The sequence below is a fragment of the Microcebus murinus genome, chromosome 2, assembly GCF_040939455.1.
Source record: "Microcebus murinus isolate Inina chromosome 2, M.murinus_Inina_mat1.0, whole genome shotgun sequence".
In the NCBI taxonomy this organism is placed as follows: Eukaryota; Metazoa; Chordata; class Mammalia; order Primates; family Cheirogaleidae; genus Microcebus; species Microcebus murinus.
The window spans coordinates 71,563,359-71,589,174 of NC_134105.1; the positions used below are offsets into that span (position 1 = coordinate 71,563,359).

General features: G+C 39.7%; 1 protein-coding gene across 1 annotated transcript; it reads right to left on the reverse strand.

The window, feature by feature from the left end:
- Positions 1–1,248: 1,248 nt before the first annotated feature.
- LOC105862725 (guanylate-binding protein 7-like) lies at positions 1,249–24,994 on the reverse strand. Its single transcript, XM_012749235.3, has 11 exons — positions 24,782–24,994; positions 20,804–20,999; positions 20,192–20,319; positions 9,974–10,083; positions 9,571–9,767; positions 7,936–8,181; positions 6,754–7,034; positions 5,337–5,549; positions 2,930–3,032; positions 2,382–2,575; positions 1,249–1,529 (listed from the first exon to the last, which is right to left on the reverse strand). The coding sequence occupies exons 2-11, from the start codon at positions 20,973–20,975 to the stop codon at positions 1,308–1,310; spliced, it is 1,866 nt and encodes a 621-aa protein (XP_012604689.1). The 5' UTR covers positions 20,976–20,999; positions 24,782–24,994; the 3' UTR covers positions 1,249–1,307.
- Between the last annotated feature and the right edge of the window lie 822 nt (positions 24,995–25,816).

A 25,816-nucleotide genomic window follows, 5' to 3' on the forward strand; every position in this document is an offset into this window, starting at 1 on the left:
ATCTGAAAATATATTTGGGAGTAAACTTTGAAATCCTTATTGAAAGGCTATGATAAAAACAAAATTAGGATGCATGTCTTGTGCTCTTTCTAGTTCCCTGTTCTGATGAGCAGATGTTTCCTGTTGAACTGAGTATTTCTAGTAGTAATAGTCACTTTTATCCTGTCATGGGAACTCTCCCATTCATGTAGTATTACTTCATTTTTAATTTTAATATTTATTCATATTTGTATACATAAATAAATTCATACAAAATATTAAAGGCACAGAAGAATATGTTATTTAAAGTTATCATTCCGTTTCTCACCTTAGCTATTCAGGTCCATTACAGTCGTGACCCTGGATACTAGTTTATCTTGTATTTTTTCAGAGGGAGATACTTATATATACACATATTTATTATTTTCTAAATTTAGTGGCAATAATTATACACACTTCCTGTATCATTTTACTTATGAAACCTTTTGGAGACTTTCTCACGTTAGTATAAATAGAGCTTCTCTTTTCACTTTAGTGACTATGGGGTATTACTTTGAAAGTATTTTCTAAGATTTACCTTATCAGTAGCTGCCAGGGTGACTTAACTGTTATTTCAAGTATTTTGGCATTACAACAATTCTGCAACATATATACTATTAATATTATGTTATGTTAAACTTATGTAAAAAATGCATACACAAATACCTAAATTGGAATTGCTAAATCAAAGGTATGTGCATTTACATTTTGTATACAGAATTTGAACAGTTCACATGCTCACTAGCCAATATGAGACACTGCCAATTCTCCCAAAGCCTTGCCAGCTCAATGTCCTGTCAGTGTTGTTCTTCCATGCCCACCATAGAAGTGAAACAAGAACCTTGTTGTTTTACTTTGTACATCTTTTAGTATCAGTAAAATGAAACATTTTTATTCTCATATTTTTGCCTATTTAAAAAATGTGGTGGTGCTTTCTTCTCAAAGATTTGCAAGAGTTAATTATAACTTAAATTATCTCTGTGACTATACTATAAACTGCAAATGTTTTCTTGATGTGACCATTAGCCATTTTGCTTTACTTAAATCTTTCTATGAATAATTTCACTATCTTCCAACATGCTCCCTTTTCTATAAATTGTTGATTAAATCAAAATTAACTTTGATTTTGTGGATGTCAGGTCCTAATATTCTTCATTAATTGCTTTTGATTTTTAAACTTTGCTTGAATGAAACTACTTGACACATATATTTAAAAAATGAGCGATACTGTTATGTTATTAAGAGAAAAGAAACTTTATTTTATAATTTTATTACCAGGAGTACTCAGCCTATTTAAAATGTGAGGTGAGAAATTTCATCCCTACACCAAGTAGCTTAGCAGGTCCAGGTAAGACTGCCATCAACATATCGGCAGCCCTGTCAAGGAGCTGTGAAAACACCGAGGTTTTTTCTTTGTTAGCTCTTTCAATGTTTTCTTGTAGTCGATTTATCTCGTTATTTAACTCTTCAGATTTCTTTTTAAATCCTTCCTTAAGCATTTCTTCTTGGACCTATAAAGGGGGAATAATACACTTTTGAAAATCGCCAATTTGTAAGAGTCAGAGTTTCGTATTTGACAATTTTAGCAGTTAAGCATGTGCTTATTTCTCTAACATCTTAGAACACTCTTTGATGAGTTTGTTCAAAATTTCCAGATGATCAGGCCTGAGAAGTGGGAGCATACATGGTTTATACCTTTGTGAAATTCCCTCACTGGGATGAGGGGAGGAGTTTTGTTTTAGCACAAAGTATGCCCGTTCAGAGTCAATGTAGTTTTAATTCTAATTAATTCTCTGTTACTGTGAGTAAGCTGGGCTATGCTCATCTAACAAATTATGGGAGCTGCTGACCCTGGATAGAACTCTGGTGGTCAAGCTCCAGGTTGGGCTAAAGAATGTATGTTACTTTAGTTGTATAGAATGAATCAGGAAGCTATGGAAACAAATGAAGCAATTTCACAGCTGTGAGCATCCCCCATTCCGCATCAGGCCAAATCTGATACCTTCAGACCAGATGGATCTAATTCAGGTCTCTTTGATGGTTGTGCCAAGAATCCTAAGGAATAGTGGACTGAACCTATTTCACTGTGGCACAGTGAGACCATCCTATACTCACCACGCACAGCAGCCAGCGCCCTGGCGATGTCACGTGTGCTCTCTAAAGGCTGACGCTACAGATGGCGCTGGAGTCTGTAAACGTGCAAGCTTCATGGGGATTGAGAGGTTTGTATTTGAGGTTTTAGTGGAATCTATACTTTTGTGCTTCCTTCTTGAATTATGACTATTCTTAAAATTATGGAACTCCCCTTCCTGAGGAAGCAGAGCTTTTTCCCTCAAGCATTTTCAGGCTTCATTCAAACTCACCTTCAGCTTGTGGTCCAGCATCTTTTCCTGCTCTCTCAGAAGGTTTTCCCTTTCTCGCTCCATCTTTTCTTTCAGTTGGGCTATGTTTTCTCGGAAGCTTCTCTCTTGAGCCTCCATCATTTGCTGCTGTTCCTCCTGTTTCTGTCTTTGCACCAACATTTCCTTCTCAGCTGCCTCCTTCATGGCCCTCTCCGCTGTTGCACAAACGTTTTACAGAAGAAAGAGAATTATAGTCAGGCCTGAGTTCTACCCTCCTGAACTCAGAGACCAAACTGACTTTGAAAAAGGCAAGGAGGTGGATGATTGGGACTACCTGAATTCTCCCACTAGCCATGGCAGGAAGAGCATGTTTCAGAATGTGAAGGGAAGACACTGACTGGTTGTATATGAAACCCCAACTCTCCATGTTGCTTTAAGATATGGCAGAGCATGTGTCTCTAGCAGGAGGAAGCTTCTGGTGTCAGGAAAATCTTTCTGTCTGATCAGGCAGAGGGCACCACAGGAAGCTACCCCCCCCCCCCTCTGAGAGCTGAGCCCTGCCCCTGTACCTGCTATGGCCTTCTCTCTAGCAGTGAGGGCTTTGTCTGACTGCAGGATGGATTCCTCTGTAACTGCCTGTAACTGCAGGAAGCTCTGTAGGACCTCGTTTGCCTGAGGAAGCAAGAAGGAGCAAAGATCTGTCAGGCAGCAAAGATCTAGTCTTCTGATGAGGATATTATTGTTCAGTAAAGCCACAAATCTAACCCTGTAATTCTGCATCTGCTTAGGATCCCACAGTGCTTCTTTCCTTCCTTGGCCACAACAGAAAGTCCCAGTTCTTTGATGAGATGTGAGAACCCTCCAGAGCAGCCTCCTTCCCAGTTCGACAGCTCCTCTCCCAGGGACACTGCCACCATCCACCCCAGGTGCAGACACCAGATTTACTGCTGTTCTGCAAACACTGATTCTCCATTGTTTGAAATATTTTCACGTTCTTTTTATTTTGTCTGGTTGCTGTGCTACCCGTTCTTAACTAGCACAGCATCTATCAATACTTCAACTAAGAGCTCCCACTTCAATGCCAGAAAGCTTCCCAGGCTTCCTTCTGAGTTTCTTTCACAGGTTTTCTGAGGTATGATTGACAAGTAAGAATTGTATACATTTAAAGTCTGTAGCATGATGTTTTGATACATGTACACACTGTGAAGTGATTGCTACAATACAGCCAAGTAACATATCTATCACCTCATATAGTTGCCTTTTTTATGTGGTGAGAACACTTGAGATCTACTATCTTAGCAAAATGTAAGTATATAAAACATTATTTTAACTAGAGTCACCATGCTATAATTTAGGTGTTCAAATTTACTTATATGATAAATAAATGTTTGTGACTTTTGACTAATATCTATCTCCCAGTTTTCTCTACTTCCCTGCCCCTGGAAACTCACATTGTCCTCTCTATTAATATGACTTTGAATTTCTTCTTTTAAATTTCACATAAAAGTGAGTAATGCAGTATTTGTCTGTGTCTCCAGGTTCATTCATGTTGTCATAGTGGCAGGATTTCCTTCTTTGAAGGCTGAATAATATTTCATTATATTGTGTGTGTGTGTGTATACATATATATATATGTATATATATATATACTCTTCTTCACCTATTCATTTGTGGATATACATGTAGGTTGTTTCTATAGGATGGCTATTGTGGATAATATTGCAATCAACATTAGAATACAGATATTTCTTCAAGATAGTTATTTATTTCCTTTGGAATGTAACTGGAAGTTCACCAATAGCTGTTAAAAATAATAAATAAATTCAGTAAAGTTGAAAGAATAATATATAAATTCAGTAAAGTCAAAGGATAAAAAATAACATAGAAAAATAGTTGACAGAATAGGAGAAAATGCTTGCAAACATATATCTCATAAGGGGCTAATATGTACCATATATAGGGAACTCATACAAAACAATAGCAAAAAAAAGGAATGGAAAGACAGAAAAAGAAAAGCCCAAGTAAAAAAGGGGCAACAAACTGTAAGAGATATTTCACAAAAGAATATATTTAAATAGCCAATGCCTAAGCAAAAACATGTTCAACCTCACTAAGCATCAGAGAAATGGAAATTAAAAGCACAATTAGAAATTCTCTCACACCTGTTAGAATGACCATTATAAATGGACATTATAAATACTCAACCTATAGCAATTGTTGGCAAGGATATGGAGAAAAGGAAACACTTGGATCGTGTTGGTAGGAATATAAATTGTATAGTCATCAGGGAGCACAGTACAATGTTTTCTCAAAAAGAAAAGTTCTGAGTGTCTAATGGCTGCCAAGTACATAGATCAGCCCTATTAGCTGTACCACTTGCTGGCTGTGTCGTCTTAGGCATCTTGTTAACTTCTCTATGCCTTACATTTCTCAACTGCATGAAGTGGAAGACAGACCTAATTTATGTTATTATAAGAATTAAATTGATAATCCAACAAATCACCAAACACTATACCTGGTACAGAAAGTGAATGCTTCATGTATGTGAGCCATTATGCTCATCACCATCATCATTACAATCAGCACATACCAGTATGATAACCATAATAACATCATCGTCAATTGACTAATAATTTCTCCATCTCAGGTGAGATCATAAGCTTCCTGAAGACACAATTGTTTCTTTCATAATGTGTTCTCTGTACTTAGCACAAAAATACCTACCCCATTATTTGATAAATAAAAGAAATGATTTGTTTCACTTGAATTCCTGATTCTAAATCCTCTTTAGGAAGAAATATTTCTGGTTTCTTTATAGTGTCTAAGTAATTGTGGATGTAGAACCTAAAAATGTAAAGATATTGCTATGTTCTGCTTTCTCTCCACAAATGGTGATGTGGTCTTAGGTTTTCAGAGGGGCAACGAAGACCCTCTGACCATACTCTGGTGGCCATGCCCTGTCCCCTTACTCCTCACCTTAACTCCTTTCCTGGGTACTCGCTCATAGTCCACTTCAACCTTTTTCTTTGCTTCTAAGTAGAGCTTGTGCCCTCCAGGAACAGAGAACGTTCCTCTGGAAATGCTTTCCATCAGGGACTCTGAAAGACGTTTAAGCTTGGCCTGGCAATATTTGAGAGATGCCTCTTCATTCTGCAGCAAGAATTCTTCTTTCTTTTTCTCTATGGTTACCTGCCAGGGAGATATAGGGAAATCCAACAGAGAGAAGATGTTAGAAGGGAACGTCTAGCTGTGATCCTTTTAAAAGAAGCAGTCTCATGGCCTCAGAGTGGACTGGGATGTGGTGTAGACCAAGACTCGGAAGACTGATCATTTCTCTGTGTGACCTGTGAAAAGTCACTAATCACTTTGGGGTTAGGCTCAATGTATGTAGAATTATGAGGGGATAAGACGTAAACTCTATTGTTCTTCTAGTTATAGTATGATTATCAGGACTCAACAACCAAATATGAGGAATAGAAAGTTGAATTTTTGCTGGAAGTAAAATTTCCTCTGAAAACATAGATTGGTATGAATAAAAACATATATATACATGGAAAATTAATTTCCCAGTAATGAGTTAAGTGTATTCTGAACAGAGTATGAACCGCTATGCATTCTTTCAATGAAGTTTTGAATATGTGAAGATTCAGGGAAGAAAAATTATTTTGTTTTTACTTATAAATTACAATCCAGCTGGTTTTATCATTAGGAATTAAGAGAATTTTTTCCCCTTTTACATCTGTCCCAGACAGACCGAAAGACACTTTCAGTAAATGTGCCTATGGTAAGCAGAATTAAGATACCACATAAGATTTCTCACCTCTTGGTGTTCCTGACCCTGGTGACAATGACAGATATAATCCTGTGATTAGATCACGTTATGTAGCACAGGTTGAATTTAAGAACTGCAGAGTACCTTATTGGGCATTACCCAATCACCTAAGGCTTTTAAAAGCAGTTTTGTCTAGCTGGTGTGAGAAGAGGAAATCAGAAAGATTAGAAACAGAAATCTGATGCATCATCCCTGGCTGGAACATGCAGAGTGTTTCTCCAGAGCCTCCATATTAAAAACTAAGGCCATTTGACACCTTGTTTTCAGCTTGTGGTACTCTAAGTAAAGTGTCCAGATGCCCTGATAAGGACTTTTACATGTGGACTATGAGCTAATAATTCGTGTTGTTTTCAGTTGCTAAACTCATGGTAATTTGTTTAGCAGCATAGAAAAAAAAGTGACCTTTTAGGAAAAGCGTGATCTGTAGCAAATAGAGCCCTTTCATTCGCAGGAATCCAGGTTCCTTCCACATGGTAATAAGATGGACTATGGGGTCACAAAGGTCGAGCTTAGGCATTGCTCAGAAGGGCTGAAATGAGGAAGGAAAAATACTAAATGTACCACGAGCTGTTTGTGGAACTCCCGCTCATCATCCTTGAAGGAGTGCTCCATGAAGACCGCAATGGCTTCCCTCTCACAGGCCGTGTGCGCGTCCAGCAGCTCCTGCAGCGTGTCCGTGGGGAGCCCCACTCGCTGGGCCATCTGCCGGCTGTAGTGGTCGGCCGCCCTCTGCACAGCTGCCGAGTTCTCAATCAGGGCCAGCGTAGTCACTGCATTCTCCACACAAGGCACTGCCCCACTGCTGATGGCATCCACGTAGGTCACCACCAGGGTCCCCAGCCCTGAATGGCATATATTTAGAGAATAAATAGAAAGTTCTACTCACTTTCTTTTTAAGATTTAAGAATCATCCTTCTAAAAAATCACAAAAATTTTATTTCCATTTTCTCCTCCTCCCCCTCTTCTTCTTTTTTCATTTTGCTTGATGAATCCAACTCTACAGCCACATTACTGATTTTCCTATTCATTCTTTCTTTTATGATTCTTGAAGTCACACCTTATAAAATTAAAATTACTCACTGCAAAATATATGTTTTAGAGTTCCCTGGAAAAAATACTATCCCAGTTAAATAAAATATATGTGAGTTCATTAGACAAGGAAAATATATTACATAATGTGTGAGTCCTAGTTCCAAATGAGAATGCAAGTCCCTTTATGAAAAATATCCTGAGGAATTTGAGGACAGCCACATAGGCTATTGAAACAAGGGTGGGCCCATCTCAGCATGGTGTCTGGGTGAATGCACAGGTCGCATGTCCATGAAACCGTGCTGTACTTAAGACAATATTTAAATTTGTTTCTCAAACTCCCAATGAGCTTGCATGGGACTTATGATCTGCTGTTTATTTTCTGACTGAAAATATACAAAATGTGTTGTATATTTTCACTGAGAAACATTCATCCCTATGACTTTTCCCTATCATGCAGATTTCTCTCCTAACAGCAGTTTGAGCTTATGTCATCCATGTATTAATTTCATGAGATACATTAGGCCTCAATAAATCCTCACATGAGGAAAGTTTAAGTAAGAAATAAGCATTTGTATGTGTGGCATGAACATCTGCTTCTCCACATTCTTATTCAGAAGTAAACAAAATTATTGATAAACCTGCGGAAACATCACAGCTTCATCTCACACACCGGACCACAGAAAGACATGTTTTGGGTAAAAAGAGACTCACGGTTCCCGGTGACAATGATTCCCTCTCTCAGGGTCTTGGTCTTTGCATGGGTAAAGATGTAAGAACAGAAATTTTCTGATTGCACCCGGAAATTCCGTTCCAGTTGGTCTTCTGGCATTTCTTCGATACGGCATAAATTTTTTGCGTTACTTGTAGGCCGTTCAAAGATAAAGCACTTCCGTTTTGGAAAGAAATGCCTGATACACTCTCTAGGCATGTTGGAATCCCTGATTCGGGGATTCTTGCCTGTGGAATTGTAAAAAGAGTGCCCACTGAAGAGACAGCCTGTAGGGAAGGGCCAGTGCTGAGGACTTTTCCAAGGATGGCTGCATCAGTGCTGCTCCCCTGCCTTGTAAATCTTTATCCAATCATTCAAAGCAGCTTTATGCTAATCCACCCAAGGAACGGAAACCCATTTGTGTACAGGGTGAGAATCAAGAAAGTACTTCTGGAGAGCAAAGGCAAATGGCAAATGAAGAAATTTATGTTTGGTTTTCTCAGCTCTTGTATGGTGGCCAGGAGATCAACTGTTTATTAAATATTTCTGAGTGGTTGATTAATCACAAACATCATAAATACTTTTCTGGTATTTACAGTCACATGTCAAAAATGAAATGTGGGCTCTAAAGCAAAGTAAGCTATAAATAAGGGTAAGATGGTGTTGGAAATAACTTTATGAGGAGGACATATGGTATCCACATCAGTAAAGAAAAATGCTTCAAAATCAGAGCCAAAGTTTATAAACACCATAATTATGTTTAGAGATTCCTTTAGCAGAAAATTCCAGAGTAAAGTTAATCTAAATGGAATTTGGAGATCTCACCACTTTTCTATGTCAGACTATATTAGATTTGACATTGTCTTCCAGAGGCATTCTGTGGCATAGATCTTCTTTTCAAAATAAAGGTTTGTGGAAAGGATGAATAAGTGAATGAACAGAAGCTGACATTGATCCAGTTGTCATCAGTTCTCCACTCCACTAAATATAATCCATGTAATAACTTTATGATAGATGGACAACATATTGTATACGGCTGTAGAATGAAGAAGGTGATCTTATGGAAAAGGTAAAATGAAGGATTTGACGGTCTTACTGAAAACACATATCAGTGTTTATTTCTTTATTCCAGAATCATGTAGTGTATAGATCTCCTGTTCTGTGAAGATGTAACTACCCAGGCTGGTAAAATATACAGACTGAAATATATTTTCAAAATTATGTCATTTGATTTCTTAGGATTCTGTGTTTACCAGCTTCCAATCAGTTGAGGTAATTTTCTCCACATTGAATCAGAGGAGCCTTTAAACTTAATAAGTAACACAAATATATGAGTCTTAGGAAGCAATAGCAATGATTGTAATGCTGAAGTTTTTCTTTCACGGTACTGATTGGTCTAAAATCATTTCATAGTACTTTAAGTCCTAAATTTCTTCAGTGAATTTAAATGCCAACTTATGGAAATTTTCAAGTAATAATGACCACAAAAATCACAGCCACTTGTCCATCACCAATCGCCATTATCATGGGCCTCACTTCAGCTTCCTATGAACATTTAGGTAAGGTGCTGAATGACTGGGTTTATTGGATCTCACCCCGCTACTGAACTTTCCCACACCCTGGCCATGACCTAGTACCTGGAATCAGCTTCAGGGCATTCTCTAGGTACTCATCTTCTGTGATGGGACGTTCATTTAACTTCAGCTCCAAGGTGAAATCCCGCACAGTCCAAACAAAGTCTGGAAAAAAACTTACAAACTCGGTGTCATTCTCTACTTCTTCAGGTCCTGGGCAGGATTTTGCCCTGATTAGCTCTGTTAGTTCAGTCACATAGCTGAAATCTTAGCTAAGGAATGAGAAGCACTATACACAATAATTTCCAGATTACACTTAAAAACAAATTTTAAATATTGTTCTTTTCCCTGTGTCCATCCATTCTTACTCAATGAGGACAACTGAGTCCCAGCAATGAAGACATAGAGTCAGTTTCTATTCTGCCAAAATCAGTAAGACTTTGACATTCACTTTGTGGAAGGATACTGCAGCTGCTCCAGGGCCTGGTGGTTGATGGTGTTCATGCTGTTGTAGACAAAGGTGCTGCTCAGAAGCACAGCCAGGGCAAAGATCCAGCAGTCATTCTTAGGGTCACCCTAAAATGCACATTTGAGCAAAGTACTTAGCAGTCTATTCTTTATTCATTCATTCATTTAGTTCTTCCTTCACTATTCTGCTATACCATAGTTAAATAGTAGGGTAAATAACATAAATTTTGAAGGTATTGCTACATTCGGACCTCAATTTTGATATTTACATTGAGCCCTCTCAGAGCATCACTCCATTTACCTATTAACAGAAATTAACATTGTTAATGTGCATAAAATATTTAATGAAGTATCTAAAACATAGTAGGTGTCCAGTAATTAATGGGCAATTATTTCATTCCAATATTTTCTCAATCATTACTACATTAAGGACACAAATGCTATTTAATTAAGTTCAACAGCTCTTCATTAGGCATCTGATAAAATAACAGATCCTGCATCTTGTTTTTTGATGCAAAGTTCCATATGACAATCCCTAACCTCAAAAAATTGACTTTCTAGAGCAGTAGATAAACATGAAAGCATACAAATGCAGCCAAAATAGTAATGTCTTCCAGGAGTGAAACCCAAAGTTATAAATTAAAAATAAATGTTAGTGGGGGCAGGCCAGAAACGTGAATAATTACTCCCTAAATTCAGAGTAAGAGGTGATTATATTAGATTCAGATACGATGGCAGTAGGTTGAAAATGCCTGAGCTCTAAAGAACTGATAGAAAGTGGCCTTGCAAGCTGCAGGGATCAAGCAGGTAGAATGACCAACAGAAGCCAAGTCAGCATGGTTACAGCATGGTCATATAAAAGTATTACAGAATTATTTTATTGACTGAAGCAGTAGCTATACATGCCAGAGCAGAAGAGGAGGCTGGAAGCAAGATTCATGGCAAGACATGAAAGGCCTTTAAACAGATTTAGACACTATCCAAATCATACTCCAAGTTCTATAGTCAGCCAGTAATTCTGTTGCCATCGGTTTATATTCTGATGTGTTTTGGTCTCTTGACAAATGCAATTAGATATTAAATAGAAAGCAGAAGTTTTATGTAAACTTCAAGATAAGAAGATGATTGAGAATGGTAAAACTGAAATTTTAAATTCAGAGTTTCTAATTCTGTGCTTCCTTCTCTCCTCCCACCATTTATGCAGTAATGGAAGCCAAAGATCTACTGCTGCTACTATCAATTTAGACTCAGACCAATATAAATAAGGAGAAAAAATTGATTGTACCTAATACTGTATGACAAAATATCTAAAATTATATATGCTATTTATAATAGTTTTCCATGAGTCTAGCTCATGCTTTTAAAACCGTAAGTGGAGAATTTATATCCAAAGCTCAGAGACTTAGAACAAAACCTTGATTATGAGACTGAAGCTTTTCTGAAGAATTTTGAAATAGATTCCTTCACCTAAAGTACACTTTCATAGTCTCTACTCAACCCACCAAGCCCAAACACTTTAAATAGTAGATCCCATTGATCCCAAAGCTTTCCTGAGGAAGCTTTCTCTAACTAGAATGACTAAATGAGCTTGCTTATGTGATACTCTGTACTGATTATATTCCATATTTCTTGTCTCCACACCTAGATTCTTGACCTTGACCTTGTTAATATTATACCTGTAGTACTTGGCATAGAGCACTGGAATTCACCTGTTCAATACATACTTATTAAATTATATCATTCATGCAAGTGTTAAAAAATAAGATCTATTCCTAAATATATCAAAGTATTTGAGCTTATTAAGAAAGTTTGAGTAAATAAAATTTAGCCTCATTACTTATAATTGGATTTACAGTTTATAGGAATGTGTCATAGAGCTGAATGAAGTTGGCAAGTTAAAAGATAACAGGGAGGAGGGGAATCAAGATGGCCAACGAGAAACACCGCCAGACACAGTGTCCCTGCAGAAAAGACAGATTCTAGCAGAAATTAGAAGAAAGAAGCAAGAAGACGAGCCTACATCAGATGAGGGTCAGAAGGAGGAATACCTGAGACCATGGGAGATTCCACAGGAGGAGGTCGTGGAGGAGAACTGGAAGCTGGGACCCCCGGAATAGCCCAGAGACCAGCAGGAATGGTAGGTAGATCGGCCGTTTCCCCTTCACTGTATCTTGGATTGTTGGTGGGCTCCCCAGCGGGTGGAGAGACCTGCAGACACCAGCCCAGCAACAGCCACCGCCAGTGAGCGGTAAGCCAGTAGCGGAGGCGGCACCAGGCTCCCAACTACCCTGGGGCACCTCCGTGTGCACAGAACCGAGCAGCACGGCAGGCACCATATTGCCTCCTTCTCCCCTCCCCCGACCCTACCCGGGGCTGCCCAGAGAGAAAATACAGCCACCAGCCCAGCCGGAGGCACCTACAGGGAACAGGACCTTCCCTTTTGGGCCCCTACAGCTGACTAAGGGGAATTCAGACTGTGAGCTCTCTACCTGCCAGCCCTCCCAGGTGCTGCTGGCATGGTGATACCAGGACACTGGGGCAGATCCTGACGCTGAGAGACATAGACCCTGCTTGGGCTCCCTATGGGTGAATTGGGACTGGCACTCCTCTCCCTGGTGGGGATATAGTTTGAACTCTGGGACCCAGAGGTCAGACCTGCAGACCAGATCATGTGCACCGAGGTCATTGCCCGGGGCACAGAAGGGATATACGTGAACAGCCTACAGAGGTGTGTGTGCCTTCAGGGGCAGATCAGCATCCTAGAGGGCAACCCTCCTCCCAAAGGGAGGCCGTGCACCCAACCCAGGTGGCTTTCCTGCGCAGGGAACCTCCCCGGCGGCATCACAGGCAGGGGTGGCCTGGTGGTGTGTGGTCTGGCATGCTGACAGAGGCCTAGTAGTAGCCCGGGAGTTGGGGATGGTGGAAAGGAGTGAGGCCTGCTCCAGACTGTGGGTCTCAGACAGCCCCACCCCCACAGGCAGACTCTTTGACTTAGCAAGGCCATTCCAGCCCCTCCCTAACAGCTTTTCCGGGAAGCAGAGAACAGAAATTTGACTCCTGCTAACGACATTGGTGGTGCCTGAGGGCAGGCTTACCCAACCCAGCTCTGCCCAGACTCTCTCCTAGACCAGCCCTCACTGAAGGGGAGAAAAGGACACACCTGGAAGTCCCAGGGCCCCACTGACCACCTGAGGCACTAGAGTGCCTCTCTACAGGAACAGGAGCTGATAACAGGACACAAAAACAACAAGGTAGCTTGTTCCTCCAAGCAAGCCCGACCTACTGACAGGGAGGGCATCCTGCACACCCTTTTCACGGCACCTACTGACTCATTATACAGGGAGTGGTCGAATCTTACCCACAGACACCACCTACCAACTCAGAAACTAAATAAGGCGTGTGAATACCCAAATGAAAACCTAAAGGAAAGAAACAATAACTTATTGACATGGGAAGAAATCAGTGAAGGAACTCCAGAAATATGAAGAACCAAATGGAAAACACACCCCCAAAGAGGAGCACCAGCCCCCTAGAAACACACACCAATCAAAATCAGGCAACCAAAATCACAGAAGAGGAACTTCAAATGTGGATCATTAGAAAATTCAACGACCTGCAAGAACAACTCAGTAACCAACACAAAGAAACCACAAAAAGCCTCCAGGACCTAGAACAAAAGTTCACTAAAGAAACCGACACAAAGAAGAAAAGTTTAACTGAACTCCTGGAAATGAAGAATCAATTCAGGGAACTACAAAATACAGTGGAAAGTCTCAAGAACAGGCTAGATAAAACAGAAGAAAGAATCTCAGAGCTTGGAGATCACACCCTCCAATTAAATAAATCAGTCACAGAGATAGAGAAGGGAAACAAGACAAAAGAGCAAACCCTAAAAGAGATGTGGGATTATGTGAAGAAACCTAATGTGAGGGTCATAGGGTTACCAGAATGGGAAGAAGACAACACTCAAGGGTTGGACAAGCTATTTGAAGATATAATAGAGGAAAATTTCCAAGGCCTTGCTCAAAATCTCGTTATACAAGGTCAAGAAGCTCGGAGGACCCCCTGGGAGATTCAATGCAAACAGGAAGACGTCACGACATGCAGTCATCAGACTGACCAAAATATCAACTAAAGAGGCCCTTCTAAGAGTTGTAAGACAAAAGAAGCAAGTAACATGCAAGGGAAAGCAAATTCGAATAACACCAGTCTTCTCTAATGAGACTTTACAAGCAAGGAGAGACTGGGGCCCCATTCTCACTCTTTTGAAACAAAACAATGCCCAGCCTAGAATCTTATTCCCTGCAAAACTAAGTTTTGTATATGAAGGAGAAATAAAGACATTCTCAGACAAGCAAAGACTCAGAGAATTGACCAAGACAAAACCAGCCCTACAAGAAGTACTCAAAACAGCATTATGCACGGAACATCATAATAATAAGCCACGAATATAAAAACAACCAAAACCCAAAGATTAAAGGCCAGATATTACAATGGCTCAAGACAGAAATCATAGCAACAACATCCAACCCAACAGAATGATCAGTAATCTACCTTACCTATCAGTTCTCTCAATAAATGTGAATGACTTAAACTCTCCACTCAAGAGACATAGGCTGGCTAAATGGATAAGAAAATACAGGCCAAGTATATGCTGTCTTCAGGAAACACATCTAACCTGCAAGGATGCATATAGACTAAAAATAAAAGGGTGGAGGTCAGTATTTCAAGCAAATGGAAGCCAAAAGAAGGCTGGCATGGCAGTTCTAATTTCAGACGATTTAGTTTTTAAAGCAACAAAAGTAGTGAAAGACAAAGAGGGTCATTATATAATGGTGAAGGACACAGTTCAACAAGAAGAGATAACAATTTTAAATATGTATGAACCCAACTTAGGTGCACCCAGTTTCATAAAGCAAACCTTACTGGATCTAAGCAAATGGATTAATAGCAACTCCATAATCACTGGAGATTTCAATGCCCCACTTACATCACGAGACAGATCCTCCAAACAGAAAATTAATAAAGAAATAATGGACTTAAACAAAACTCTAGAACAATTGGGTCTGACTGACATTTACAGAACATTCTACCCAAAATCCACAGAATATATGTTCTTCTCATCAACTCATGGGACATTCTCTAAGATTGACCATATCCTAGGACACAAAGTAAACCTCAAGAATTTTAAAAAATAGATATCATACCATGCATCTTCTCAGATCACAGTGGAATAAAAGTAGAAATCAACCCTAACAGAAACTCACATTTCTACACAAAAACGTGGAAATTAAACAACCTCCTACTAAATGATTACTTCATAAATGAAGAAATCAAGATGGAAATTAAAAAATTCTATGAAGAAAATGACAATGGAGAGACAAGTTATCAACTCCTCTGGGACACAGCTAAAGCAGTACTGAGAGGAAAGTTTATTTACATAAATGCCCATATCCAAAAGTCAGAAAGATCACAAGTAGACAATCTAATGAATCAACTCAAAGAGCTGGAAAAAGAACAGACCAGCCCAAAACCCAGCAAAAGAAGTGAAATCAACAACATCAAATCAGAACTACACGAAATTGAAAACAGGTAAGCTATTCAGGAGATTAATAAAACAAAAAGTTGGTTCTTTGAAAAAATAAACAAAATTGACATGCCACTGTCTAAGCTAATGAAAAGCAGAAAAGAGAAATCTCTAACAAGCTCCATCAAGAACAAAAAAGGAGATATCGCAACTGATCCCAAAGAGATCAAGATATAATTTATGAATACTACAAAAAACTTTATTCACACAAACTGGAAAATGTGGAGGAAATGGACAAATTTCTAGAAACAAACAGCCTCCCTAGACTCAACCAGGAAGAAATAGATTTCCTGAACAGATCAATCTCAAGAGTTGAAATAGAAACAGCAATTAAAATTCTCCCTAAAAAGAAAAGTCCCAGTCCAGATGGTTTCACACTTGAATATTACCACATTTACAAAGCAGAACTAGTACCTATCTTGCAGAAACTATTCCACAACATCGAGAAGAACGGAAACCTCCCCAACACCTTTTATGAAGCGAATATTACTCTGATACCAAATCCAGGAAAGGATGCAACAAAAAAAGAAAACTACAGACCAATATCCCTAATGAATATAGATGCAAAAATTTTCAACAAAATCTTATCTAACCGACTCCAGATGCTTATTAAAAAAATAATCCATCACGACCATGTGGGCTTCATCCCAGGGATGCAGGGATGGTTCAACATATGTAAATCTATAAATGCAATTCACCACATAAACAGAAGCAAAAACAAAGACTACATGATTCTTTCAATAGATGCAGAAAAAGCTTTTGACAAAATTCAACACCCTTTCATGATACGAACACTTAATAAAATAGGCATAGAAGGAACATACCTAAAGATGATACAAGCCATATATGACAGACCCATAGCTAACATCATACTGAATGGGGAAAATTGAAAGCATTCCCACTTAGAACTGGAACCAGACAAGGCTGCCCACTATCTCCACTTCTTTTCAACATAGTGCTGGAAGTCCTGGCTACAGCAATCCGACAGGAAAGTGGAATTAAAGGTATCCAAATAGGGGCAGAAGAGATCAAACTGTCACTGATTGCTGTTGATATGATATTATATCTAGAAAACCCCAAAGATTCAACCAAGAAACTCCTGGAACTGATCAATGAATTTAATAAAGTCTCAGGATACAAAATCAATACACAGAAATCAGAGGCATTCATATACGCCAACAACAATCAAATTGAGAACCAAATCAAAGACTCAATTCCCTTCACAATAGCAACAAAGAAATTAAAGTACCTAGGAATATACTTAACCAAGGATGTAAAAGACCTCTACAGGGAGAACTATGAAACACTGAAGAAGGAAATAGCAGAGGATGTAAACAGATGGAAATCCATTCCATGCTTGTGGATCGGCAGACTCAACATCATTAAAATGTCTATACTACCCAAACTGATCTACAGATTCAATGCAATACCTATTAAAATCCCATCAGCATACTTCACAGATATAGAAAAAATAATTTTACGCTTCGTATGGAACCAAAGAAGACCCCGAATATCAAGAGCAATTCTAAGCAACAAAAACAAAATGGGAGGTATTAATATGCCAGATATCAAATGATACTACAAAGCTGTAGTAATCAAAACAATCTGGTATTCGCACAAAAATAGGAAATATTGACCAGTGGAATAGATCTGAGAATCCTGATATAAAACCATCCTCATATAGACATCTAATCTTTGACAAAGCAGCCAAAAACATACACTGGGGAAAAGAATCCCTTTTCAATAAATGGTGCTGGGAAAACTGGATAGCCACCTGTAGAAGGCTAAAACAGGACCCACACCTTTCACCTCTCACAAAAATCAACTTACGCCGGATGACAGACTTAAACCTATGGTATGAAACTATTAGAATTCTAGAGGAAAATATTGGAAATACTGTCCTAGACATCGGCCTAGGCAAAGAGTTTATGAAGAAGTCCCCAAAGACAATCACAGCAGCAACAAAAATAAATAAATGAGACATGATCAAACTAAAAAGCTTCTGCACAGCCAAAGAAACAGTCATGAAAGTAAACAGACAGCCTACAGAATGGGAGAAAATTTTTGCATCCTACGCATCTGATAAGGTGCTAATAACTAGAATCTACTTAGAACTCATGAAAATCAGCAAGAAAAAATCAAATAACCCTATTAAAAATTGGGCAAAGGACTTGAACAGAAACTTTTCTAAAGAAGACAGAAGAATGGCCAACAAACATATGAAAAAATGCTCCACATCTCTACTCATCAGAGAAATGCAAATCAAAACCACAGTGAGATATCACTTAACTCCAGTGAAAATGGCCTTTATCAAAAAGTCTCCAAATAACAAATGCTGGCGTGGATGCGGAGAGAGAGGAACACTCCTACACTGCTGGTGGGACTGCAAACTAGTTCAACCTCTGTGGAAAGCAATATGGAGATACCTTAAAGCGATACAAGTGAATCTACCATTTGATCCAGCAATCCCATTGCCGGGCATCTACCCAAAAGATCCAATGACACTCTACAAAAAAGACACCTGCACTCGAATGTTTATAGCAGCACAATTCATAATTGCAAGGCTGTGGAAACAGCCCAAGTGCCCATCAATCCAAAAATGGATTAATAAAATGTGGTATATGTATACCATGGAGTACTATTCAGCTCTAAGAAACAACGGTGATATAGCACATCTTATATTTTCCTGGTTAGAGCTGGAACCCATACTACTAAGTGAAGTATCCCAAGAATGAAAAAACAAACACCACATAAACTCACCAGCAAACTGGTATTAACTGAGCAGCACCTAAGTGGACACATAGGTACTACAGTAATAGGGTATTAGGCAGGTTGGAGGGGGGCGGGTATACACCTACATAATGAGTGAGATGTGCACCATCTGGGGGATGGTCATGCTGGAAACTCAGACTTGTGGGGGGAGGGGGAAAGGGCATTTGTTGAAACCTTAAAATCTGTACCCCCATATTATGCTAAAATTTAAAAAAAAGGAAAAAAAAAAAAGGAAAAAGAAAAAACGCAAATAGGCAAAGCAATCCTAAGCATAAAGATCAAATCTGGGGACATCACATTACCCAACTTCAAATTATACTACAGGGCAATAGTAACCAAAACAGCATATCACTGGTATAAAAGTAGACACATAGACCAATGAAATAGAATAGCAAACCCAGAAATAAAGTAAAATATCTAAAACCAACTGATCTTTGATAAAATGGACAAAAACATATTCTGAGTAAAGGGTACCCTATTCCATAAATGGTGCTAGAAAAATTGGATAGCCTCATACAGAAGAATGAAAATGGATCTCTATCTCTCACCATATACAAAAATTAAGTTAAAAGGAATTAAACAGTTAAATGTAAGATTAAAAATAACCATCAAAAATATTAGAAGAAAAACTAGGAAAACTATCCTTGACATTGGCCTAGGTGAAGAATTTATGACTTAGAACCCCAAATCAAATGAAACTAAAATACAAACAAAAACAAAATGGGACCATTAAATTAAAAAGTTCTTTACAGTGAAAAATATTCAACAGAGTGAACAGACAACCTATGGAATGGCAGAAAATCCTTGAAAGCTATACATCTATCAAAGGACTAGTATACAGAAACTATAAAGAACTCAAACAAATCAGCAAGAAAAAACAAATAATCCCATTAAAAAGCAAACAAAAGACATGAAGAGCCAATTTTAAAAAATAAGAGAACAAATGGCTGACAAACATTTGAAAAAACACTCAACATTGCAAGTCATCACAGAAATGCAAATTAAAACCTAATGAGATGCCACTTTACTCTTTTTAGAATGGCCATTATTACAAAGTCAAAAACAATAGATGCTGGCATGAATGCAGTGAAAAAAGAATGCTCATGCACTCTTGATGGGAATGTAAATCAGTGCAATCTCTATGGAAAATTGTACAGAGAATACTCAAAGAACAAAAAGTAAATGTGCCATTACTTGGGATCTACCCAAAGGAAAGAAGTTATTTTATGAAAAAGACATCTGTACTCATGTTTATCACAGCATAATTCACAATAGCATGCATATACAATCAACCTAAGTTCCCATCAACTGATACATGCATAAAGAAAATGTGATATAAATACACAAACACACCATGGAATACAACTAAGCCATGAAAAAGAATTAAATACTGTCTTCTTCAGCAACTTGGATGGAACTAGAGATTATTATCCTGAGTAAAGTAACCCGGGAATGGAAAAACCAAATGCCACATGCAATCACTCATAAGTGGGAGCTAAGAAATGGGTATGGATGGCCATACTGATTGACTAAATAAGTACTAGTGACTCACAAGGGTCACCAGTGAGTGGGTCGGAGGGGAGTACAGGCTAAAAAATTACCTGTTGGGTATTATGTACACTATTCAGGAGATAGGTACAATTAAATCCCATAGACTGCTCCACTGTACAATTCATACATGTAACAAAAACAATTTATACCCCTAAATCTATTAAAATAAAATTAAATACACACACAAATAAATAAGGCAAGGATTTTGCAACCAGTGAATTATCTTCAATATTTAAAAGCAAGTTTAAAACTCCAAGAAAAAATGATAAGAGGACCACCATGAGCAAAGAAGATTCTCTGCCTCACCTTTTCCACATCACCCAGACCCTCAGTGTCTAGAAGGACCAGAGTGTGGTCCGGCTTGGAGGGATGGGGCACACACCACATCCAGATACCTTTGGTTTCAGACCTCACAGTGGAGCCCAGACGGAAGCCTGCAAGGAAAGAGGAGAAACAACAAACAGTGACAGCAGATAGACCAGGATGCCCAGGGGTTACATTGTATATGAAATATACAAGGATCCTATGTCTGCTCTTCTGCTCATCCACTTTTCAAAACAGGATATATTAAACTACACTTGTGTGCTATTTGAAATGACCATATACCTTGAGCTAAAGTGGTGTAAGAAAAGGAATAATTGCTGCAGGTGAGCTCCTGAGCAGGTTGAGAATGGACGTGATTGAGAAGATCAGTAGAGTGGATCTTTTGATAGGGCTGGGATAATTATTGACTACTGGATAAAACAGTACGATTTTATGGACATATTGGGGTTGAGATTGTAAATTTGGTGGGGAGAATTAGAGGTTTTCTTCATTGGGAGGAGTCATGCTCTTCTTTAAGATACCTAGAGTAGGTATGATCTGACTGTGTTATCACTGGTTCCAAGCAAATGGCTCCTGCCCCAGAATCACACTCACCTTGCCTTTGTCCTGCAAGACGATTCAGGAGATAGGATTTTCCTGTACGATATAGCCCTACAATGGCCACCACTACCACAGGCTGAGAAATCTTGTTCAGAATCTTTAATGCTCCTTGATTCACCGTCAGCTGCTCATTCTGGTTTTCCACTAGACAAATGGGGGCATTCATGGTGGATTCAGATGCCACAGTAACCTGAAAACCCAGAAACACCACTCAGTAGAATGCAAGAGCTGGAAGTCATCGGTAATGGTTACCCAAAGCACATGCATATCAGCTCTGCTTACAGAAGGCATATATCAATTTCTTATGTTTCATATGTTTCTTAAGGAAACATCTCATGATTCTTACAAAAATCCTAAAGAGCCTTGCCAAGGGGATCATAAAATGAATAGAATGAGAAAAGCAAAGAGGTGATGACAGAGCCCCAAGAATACTAAAATTTGGGGGCAAAGAGAGGCAGAATGTGATGTGAAGGAAATGAAGAGTTGTCAGAAAATGTTTTGGCATTCCAGAAGAATTTGTTCTCTCATTAATTTTGGAAATAATATTAAATAGATACCCTGTGCTGGACACAGGTCCAGGTGCTCAGTGTCAAGCCTGGAACAAAATTGTTACAAATGCCTGCCTATTGGAGCTCTATTCTAGTGGGGGGAAAGATAACAAATAAAGCAAATAAGAAAAAAATTATATATTTATACTGGATGATGGTGTTTCTTAGAAGAAAACAGCAGGGAACAGGGATGGAGAGTGTTGGGAATTGAACTTATATAAAGGGTAGTTAGTTAGAGAAGACCTCCCTGAGAAAGAGACAAAGTGAAGGTGATCATTGACTGACCTTGATCAGGACAGACTTAGTGAATTGGTGAAAGCTGGAGCAGACTGGATAGAGGAATGATCATGAAAAAAGGAAGAAAACATAATGTAGCTCTCTCTCAAAACACAACAGGATATATTTTTAGAGTAACTAGACAAACATATGGATCTAGAATGTATTTATGTTTTTTTAGGTCAAAGAAAAAGATATGTTTTATTTGTAGGCTGATAGGGAAAAGATCCAATAGCCAGGGTTTTTTAGGGTCTTCCCAGATATGACAAGATCCCACATCTTGTCAAGGCTTTTCTTCAAATGTTTTCCTCATAATGAGTGAGGCACGGCAAGAACTCAAGAGACAGAAAGCAGTGACAGAGCATTGATTATTGCTGTATTTTCTCAAACACAATGCTCACCAGCTTTCTTATGTACCCTCCCTTTACTAGCTGTGTGAGCTTTGGAAAGATTATCAATTTCTCTCTGCCTCAGTTTATCTTCTGTAAAATGGAAATACTAACAGTAAAAATCTTGGTCATTGGGAGTATTAAATATCTCATTATAATGCTCTTAAAATCATGCCTGGTATGCAGTATGTCCTCTATAGGCATTGTATAAAAATAGAGTGTCTAAGAAGCCAAGGAGGGTAATTTTTAAATGAAGCTGTGGGGTTGACTTTGGACAGAAACAGTGATGCTGCGCTCCAGGGTGCAAGCAAGTGCAGGGCATAGCCCGTGAGGAGGATGAATAGGCAGGAGCTGACCCAGCGGAAGGAGGGCATGAACATGCGATGAATCAGGCAAGGGGAACCCGGACTGTCCTGGGATGTCACAGCACAGTTCTGGAGTCAGGCTGCTGGGGTTCAAACCTTAGGGTACAGATCACCTATTGCCTTGGAAAATGGAATTTATTTCTGTAAACTAGATTTTCGTACCAGTGTTATAGGCAAGCAATAACGAGTGCCTGACTCGTTACTGTAATGCTGATAAAAAGTAAACTCTCAAGAAATAATTATTTTAAATTTTCAAGATTAATATACTGTTTCTAGAGTGAGTAGGCAGGCAGTGTGGTTTCTTTTTTCTTGGAAAGACAGGGTCTCTCTCAGTTGCCTGGGGCTAGAGAGTGCAGTGGTGTCATCATAGTTTACTGAGCTTGTGCAATCTCCAACTCCTGGATTCAAGCCATCTGCCTGCCTCAGCCTGAGTTGCTGGGACTACTGGCAAATGCCACCATGCCCAGCTAAATTGTCTATTTTTTTGTATAGGCAGTCTTGCTGTGTTACTCAGCCTGATCTTGAAGTCGTGGCCTCAAGCAATCCTGCCGCCTCAGCCTCCCAAAGTGCTAGAATTACAGGTATGAACCAGGTCACCCAGTGGCAGTGCATTAATATGTCACAGAATATATTCTGTGAGATGCAAATGACCAAGATATAAAAAAAAAAAATATCTAAATTCTCCTTGTCAGCAAAATCTTTCTTAAATGTTTCTTACCAGATTTCCTCTATAGAATTTCTTTTCTTTTTCTGTAGGTGCTTCGGAGTAGGATCGGAGGAGTGAAACATGAGCCTGTCACTGGTGTGTACTGAACAGGAAGAATTGTACAGAATATATCTTATATTGAGTATTTTAAAAGCTTTGTGTGGAAATAGATGAATTTACAGAATTATGTTTGTTTGTGTAGTGCAAGCATAGTAAGATATCCAAACCAAGAAGCTTTTAAATCCATAACAAAGTAGTATAAAAAGACAGCTCAATAAGTCGTGGGCAGACAATCTATGGTTTTCAAAAGTTCCCGTCCATGGAGACATCTGGAGTAAGGGTTAGAAATGCCTCCGGCCTGTAGTCCCAGCACTTTGGGAGGCTGAGGCTGGAGTATCCTTTGAAACTAGGAGTTGGCAACCAGCCTGAGCAACATAGCTAGACCTGTCTTCTCAAAACGTGTAAAATAAAATTAGCCAGGCAGGGTGGCAGGTGCCTGCAGTCCTAGCAAGTCAGGAGGCTCAGAAAGGAGGGTGCTTGAGCCCAGGTCTTGGAGACTAAGACCCTCCACATTCCAACGACTTGTCCTGACTTGTCCTGACTTGTCCTAGCACGAAAAATAGCCTAAGATGAAAATAGCACCCAGCCCTCCAGCTATAGTTCCGAGAAGAATGCATTACAGCTTTCGGTGCCATTGAGATGCTGATTGGGGCTGATTAGCCCACACCCAAGCCTCATCATCCCTCCACTCTATTTTAATGTTTCTACCTCCTTGTTTTCTGTATATAAAACCTACTAAAAATCCAAGTAAAGTAGACCTTGACAATCATTCGCTTGGTCTCGTTTCTTTCTCTCGCTCATCTCTTTCAGGCACGGTCCCCCTCGCCCCCGCGAGTAACAGAAGGTCCCGCGGGTCGGGACACCCAGGAGTTGGAGGCTGCAGTGAGCTATGCTCACCACGCCACTGCACTCCAGTCTCTGTCTCACGAAAAAAAGCAAAAAGGCCTGGAACTCTGTTTTTTCAACCAGCACAACACGTTTTTCTGATGCAGTTCTTGCATGGACTAGACATCAAGAACAGAGCATGATAAACAAACAGGATTAGACCCTAAAGTTATTTTAAACAGCAAATTCGTGAGAGTGAGACTGAAATTCCATATAATGACGCTTTGCAGCACCCTTGTACTATTAAATGTAGCTCACTGAAAAGTAACCAAGAGTCAAAACTCTGAAGGATTTAAATTGCCTGTAGCAAGGATCTTTTCTCTGTCTCTCCAGTGTCTGGCAGGGAGCAGCCAGGAAAACGTCTGAGAAAGGAGGAGGGAGAGAGCAACTCCACAGCAGCGCGTCTGCGAGGGGGCTGCGGCGCGGTCCTTCCGTGGGAGAAAGGACTTCAGCCCTCCTTTGGGCTCCCTGCTGCAGCCCCGGGCGGAGGCCCGAGAGGAGCGGCTCGTGCGGGGCGCTCAGTGCGCGCGCTGTTGGCCCGCAGCCGCCTCTGAACCGGACTGAGATTCTGAGCCACCCGGAGCGGAGCAAAGCGGGGGTCGCCGGCGCGGTGCTCCAGCTACCTCTGTCGCCGGCCAGTGTGGAGTCCCCCGGCCTCCTCGTGTGGAGTCTACGCTTGGGAGTTCGTTGTTTGTTTGTTAACCCACATGTGCAGGAAAGGTGAAGCTTAGGAGCGACCTTACCTGGTGCTGGCGCGGGCGCTGCAGCCACGGGACAAGTTCTCGGCTGCCCCTTCCTCTCCCCTTCTGCTCTCCTGAGTCTGTCTCCTCGGATATCGACTGTTCTTAGAAGCTGAAAGCCACGCAGGATACTACAGACACCCAAATAAGGGCTGGCGTGGAGAGAATCGAAATCGAAAGGACAAGCGGTTTCCGGGAAGTTAACTGTTGGGGTTTTTTCTGTTTTCCTGAGGCAAGAGACCAGAAGAGGTGGGAGAAAATTGCTGACTCCTCAACATGAGACCTCTGAAACCCAGGCTTGTCCCTCTTCCACCCGTGGCTTAGGCTTCCTTAGCCCCAACAAATGAATATAGAGCACGAGACGCGAATTAAACAAAGTAAATGTCGATTCGGAGTGTTGCAACAGCCTCTCCATCAGGGTGATTTTGTCAGGAAAAAATTTGGGGTTTTTGCTTGTTTTTTAACTTGTTTACTTGCTTGTGTGTTTTTGTTTCTCGTCTCTTTTTTTAAGTTCCTTTTTCATTAACTGTAAAAATACATATGTGTTTATATACGTGCGTATAAATGTATGTATCCCCTGATATTATAGTCCAGAGGTGCAATTAGAGTCCAGAGGTGGCAGGTAAACACTTCCTCTCTTTCAAAAATCAGTCATCTCATTGAAACTGGACTTTTTGGAGGGCAGCAGGATTATTGGACTATTCAAAGCATAATTCATAATTAAGAGTCTTACCCAAGCTACCAGAAAAACTGGCTCAATTCCTAAGATCACGAGTCAATTTGTCAACAGAAGTTGAGAAAACTTCTACCCCCCAAAATGAGTAATGTGTCCCCAGTTTTGTCTGTCTACCCCCTAAATCTTCCTATTAGTTTAAATATGTTTCAAATTAAACATTTGGGGGGCGGGTATATACATACATAATGAGTGAGATGTGCACCATCTGGGGATGGTCATGATGGAGACTCAGACTTTTGAGGGGAGGGGGGGAAATGGGCATTTATTGAAACCTTAAAATCTGTACCCCCACAATATGCCGA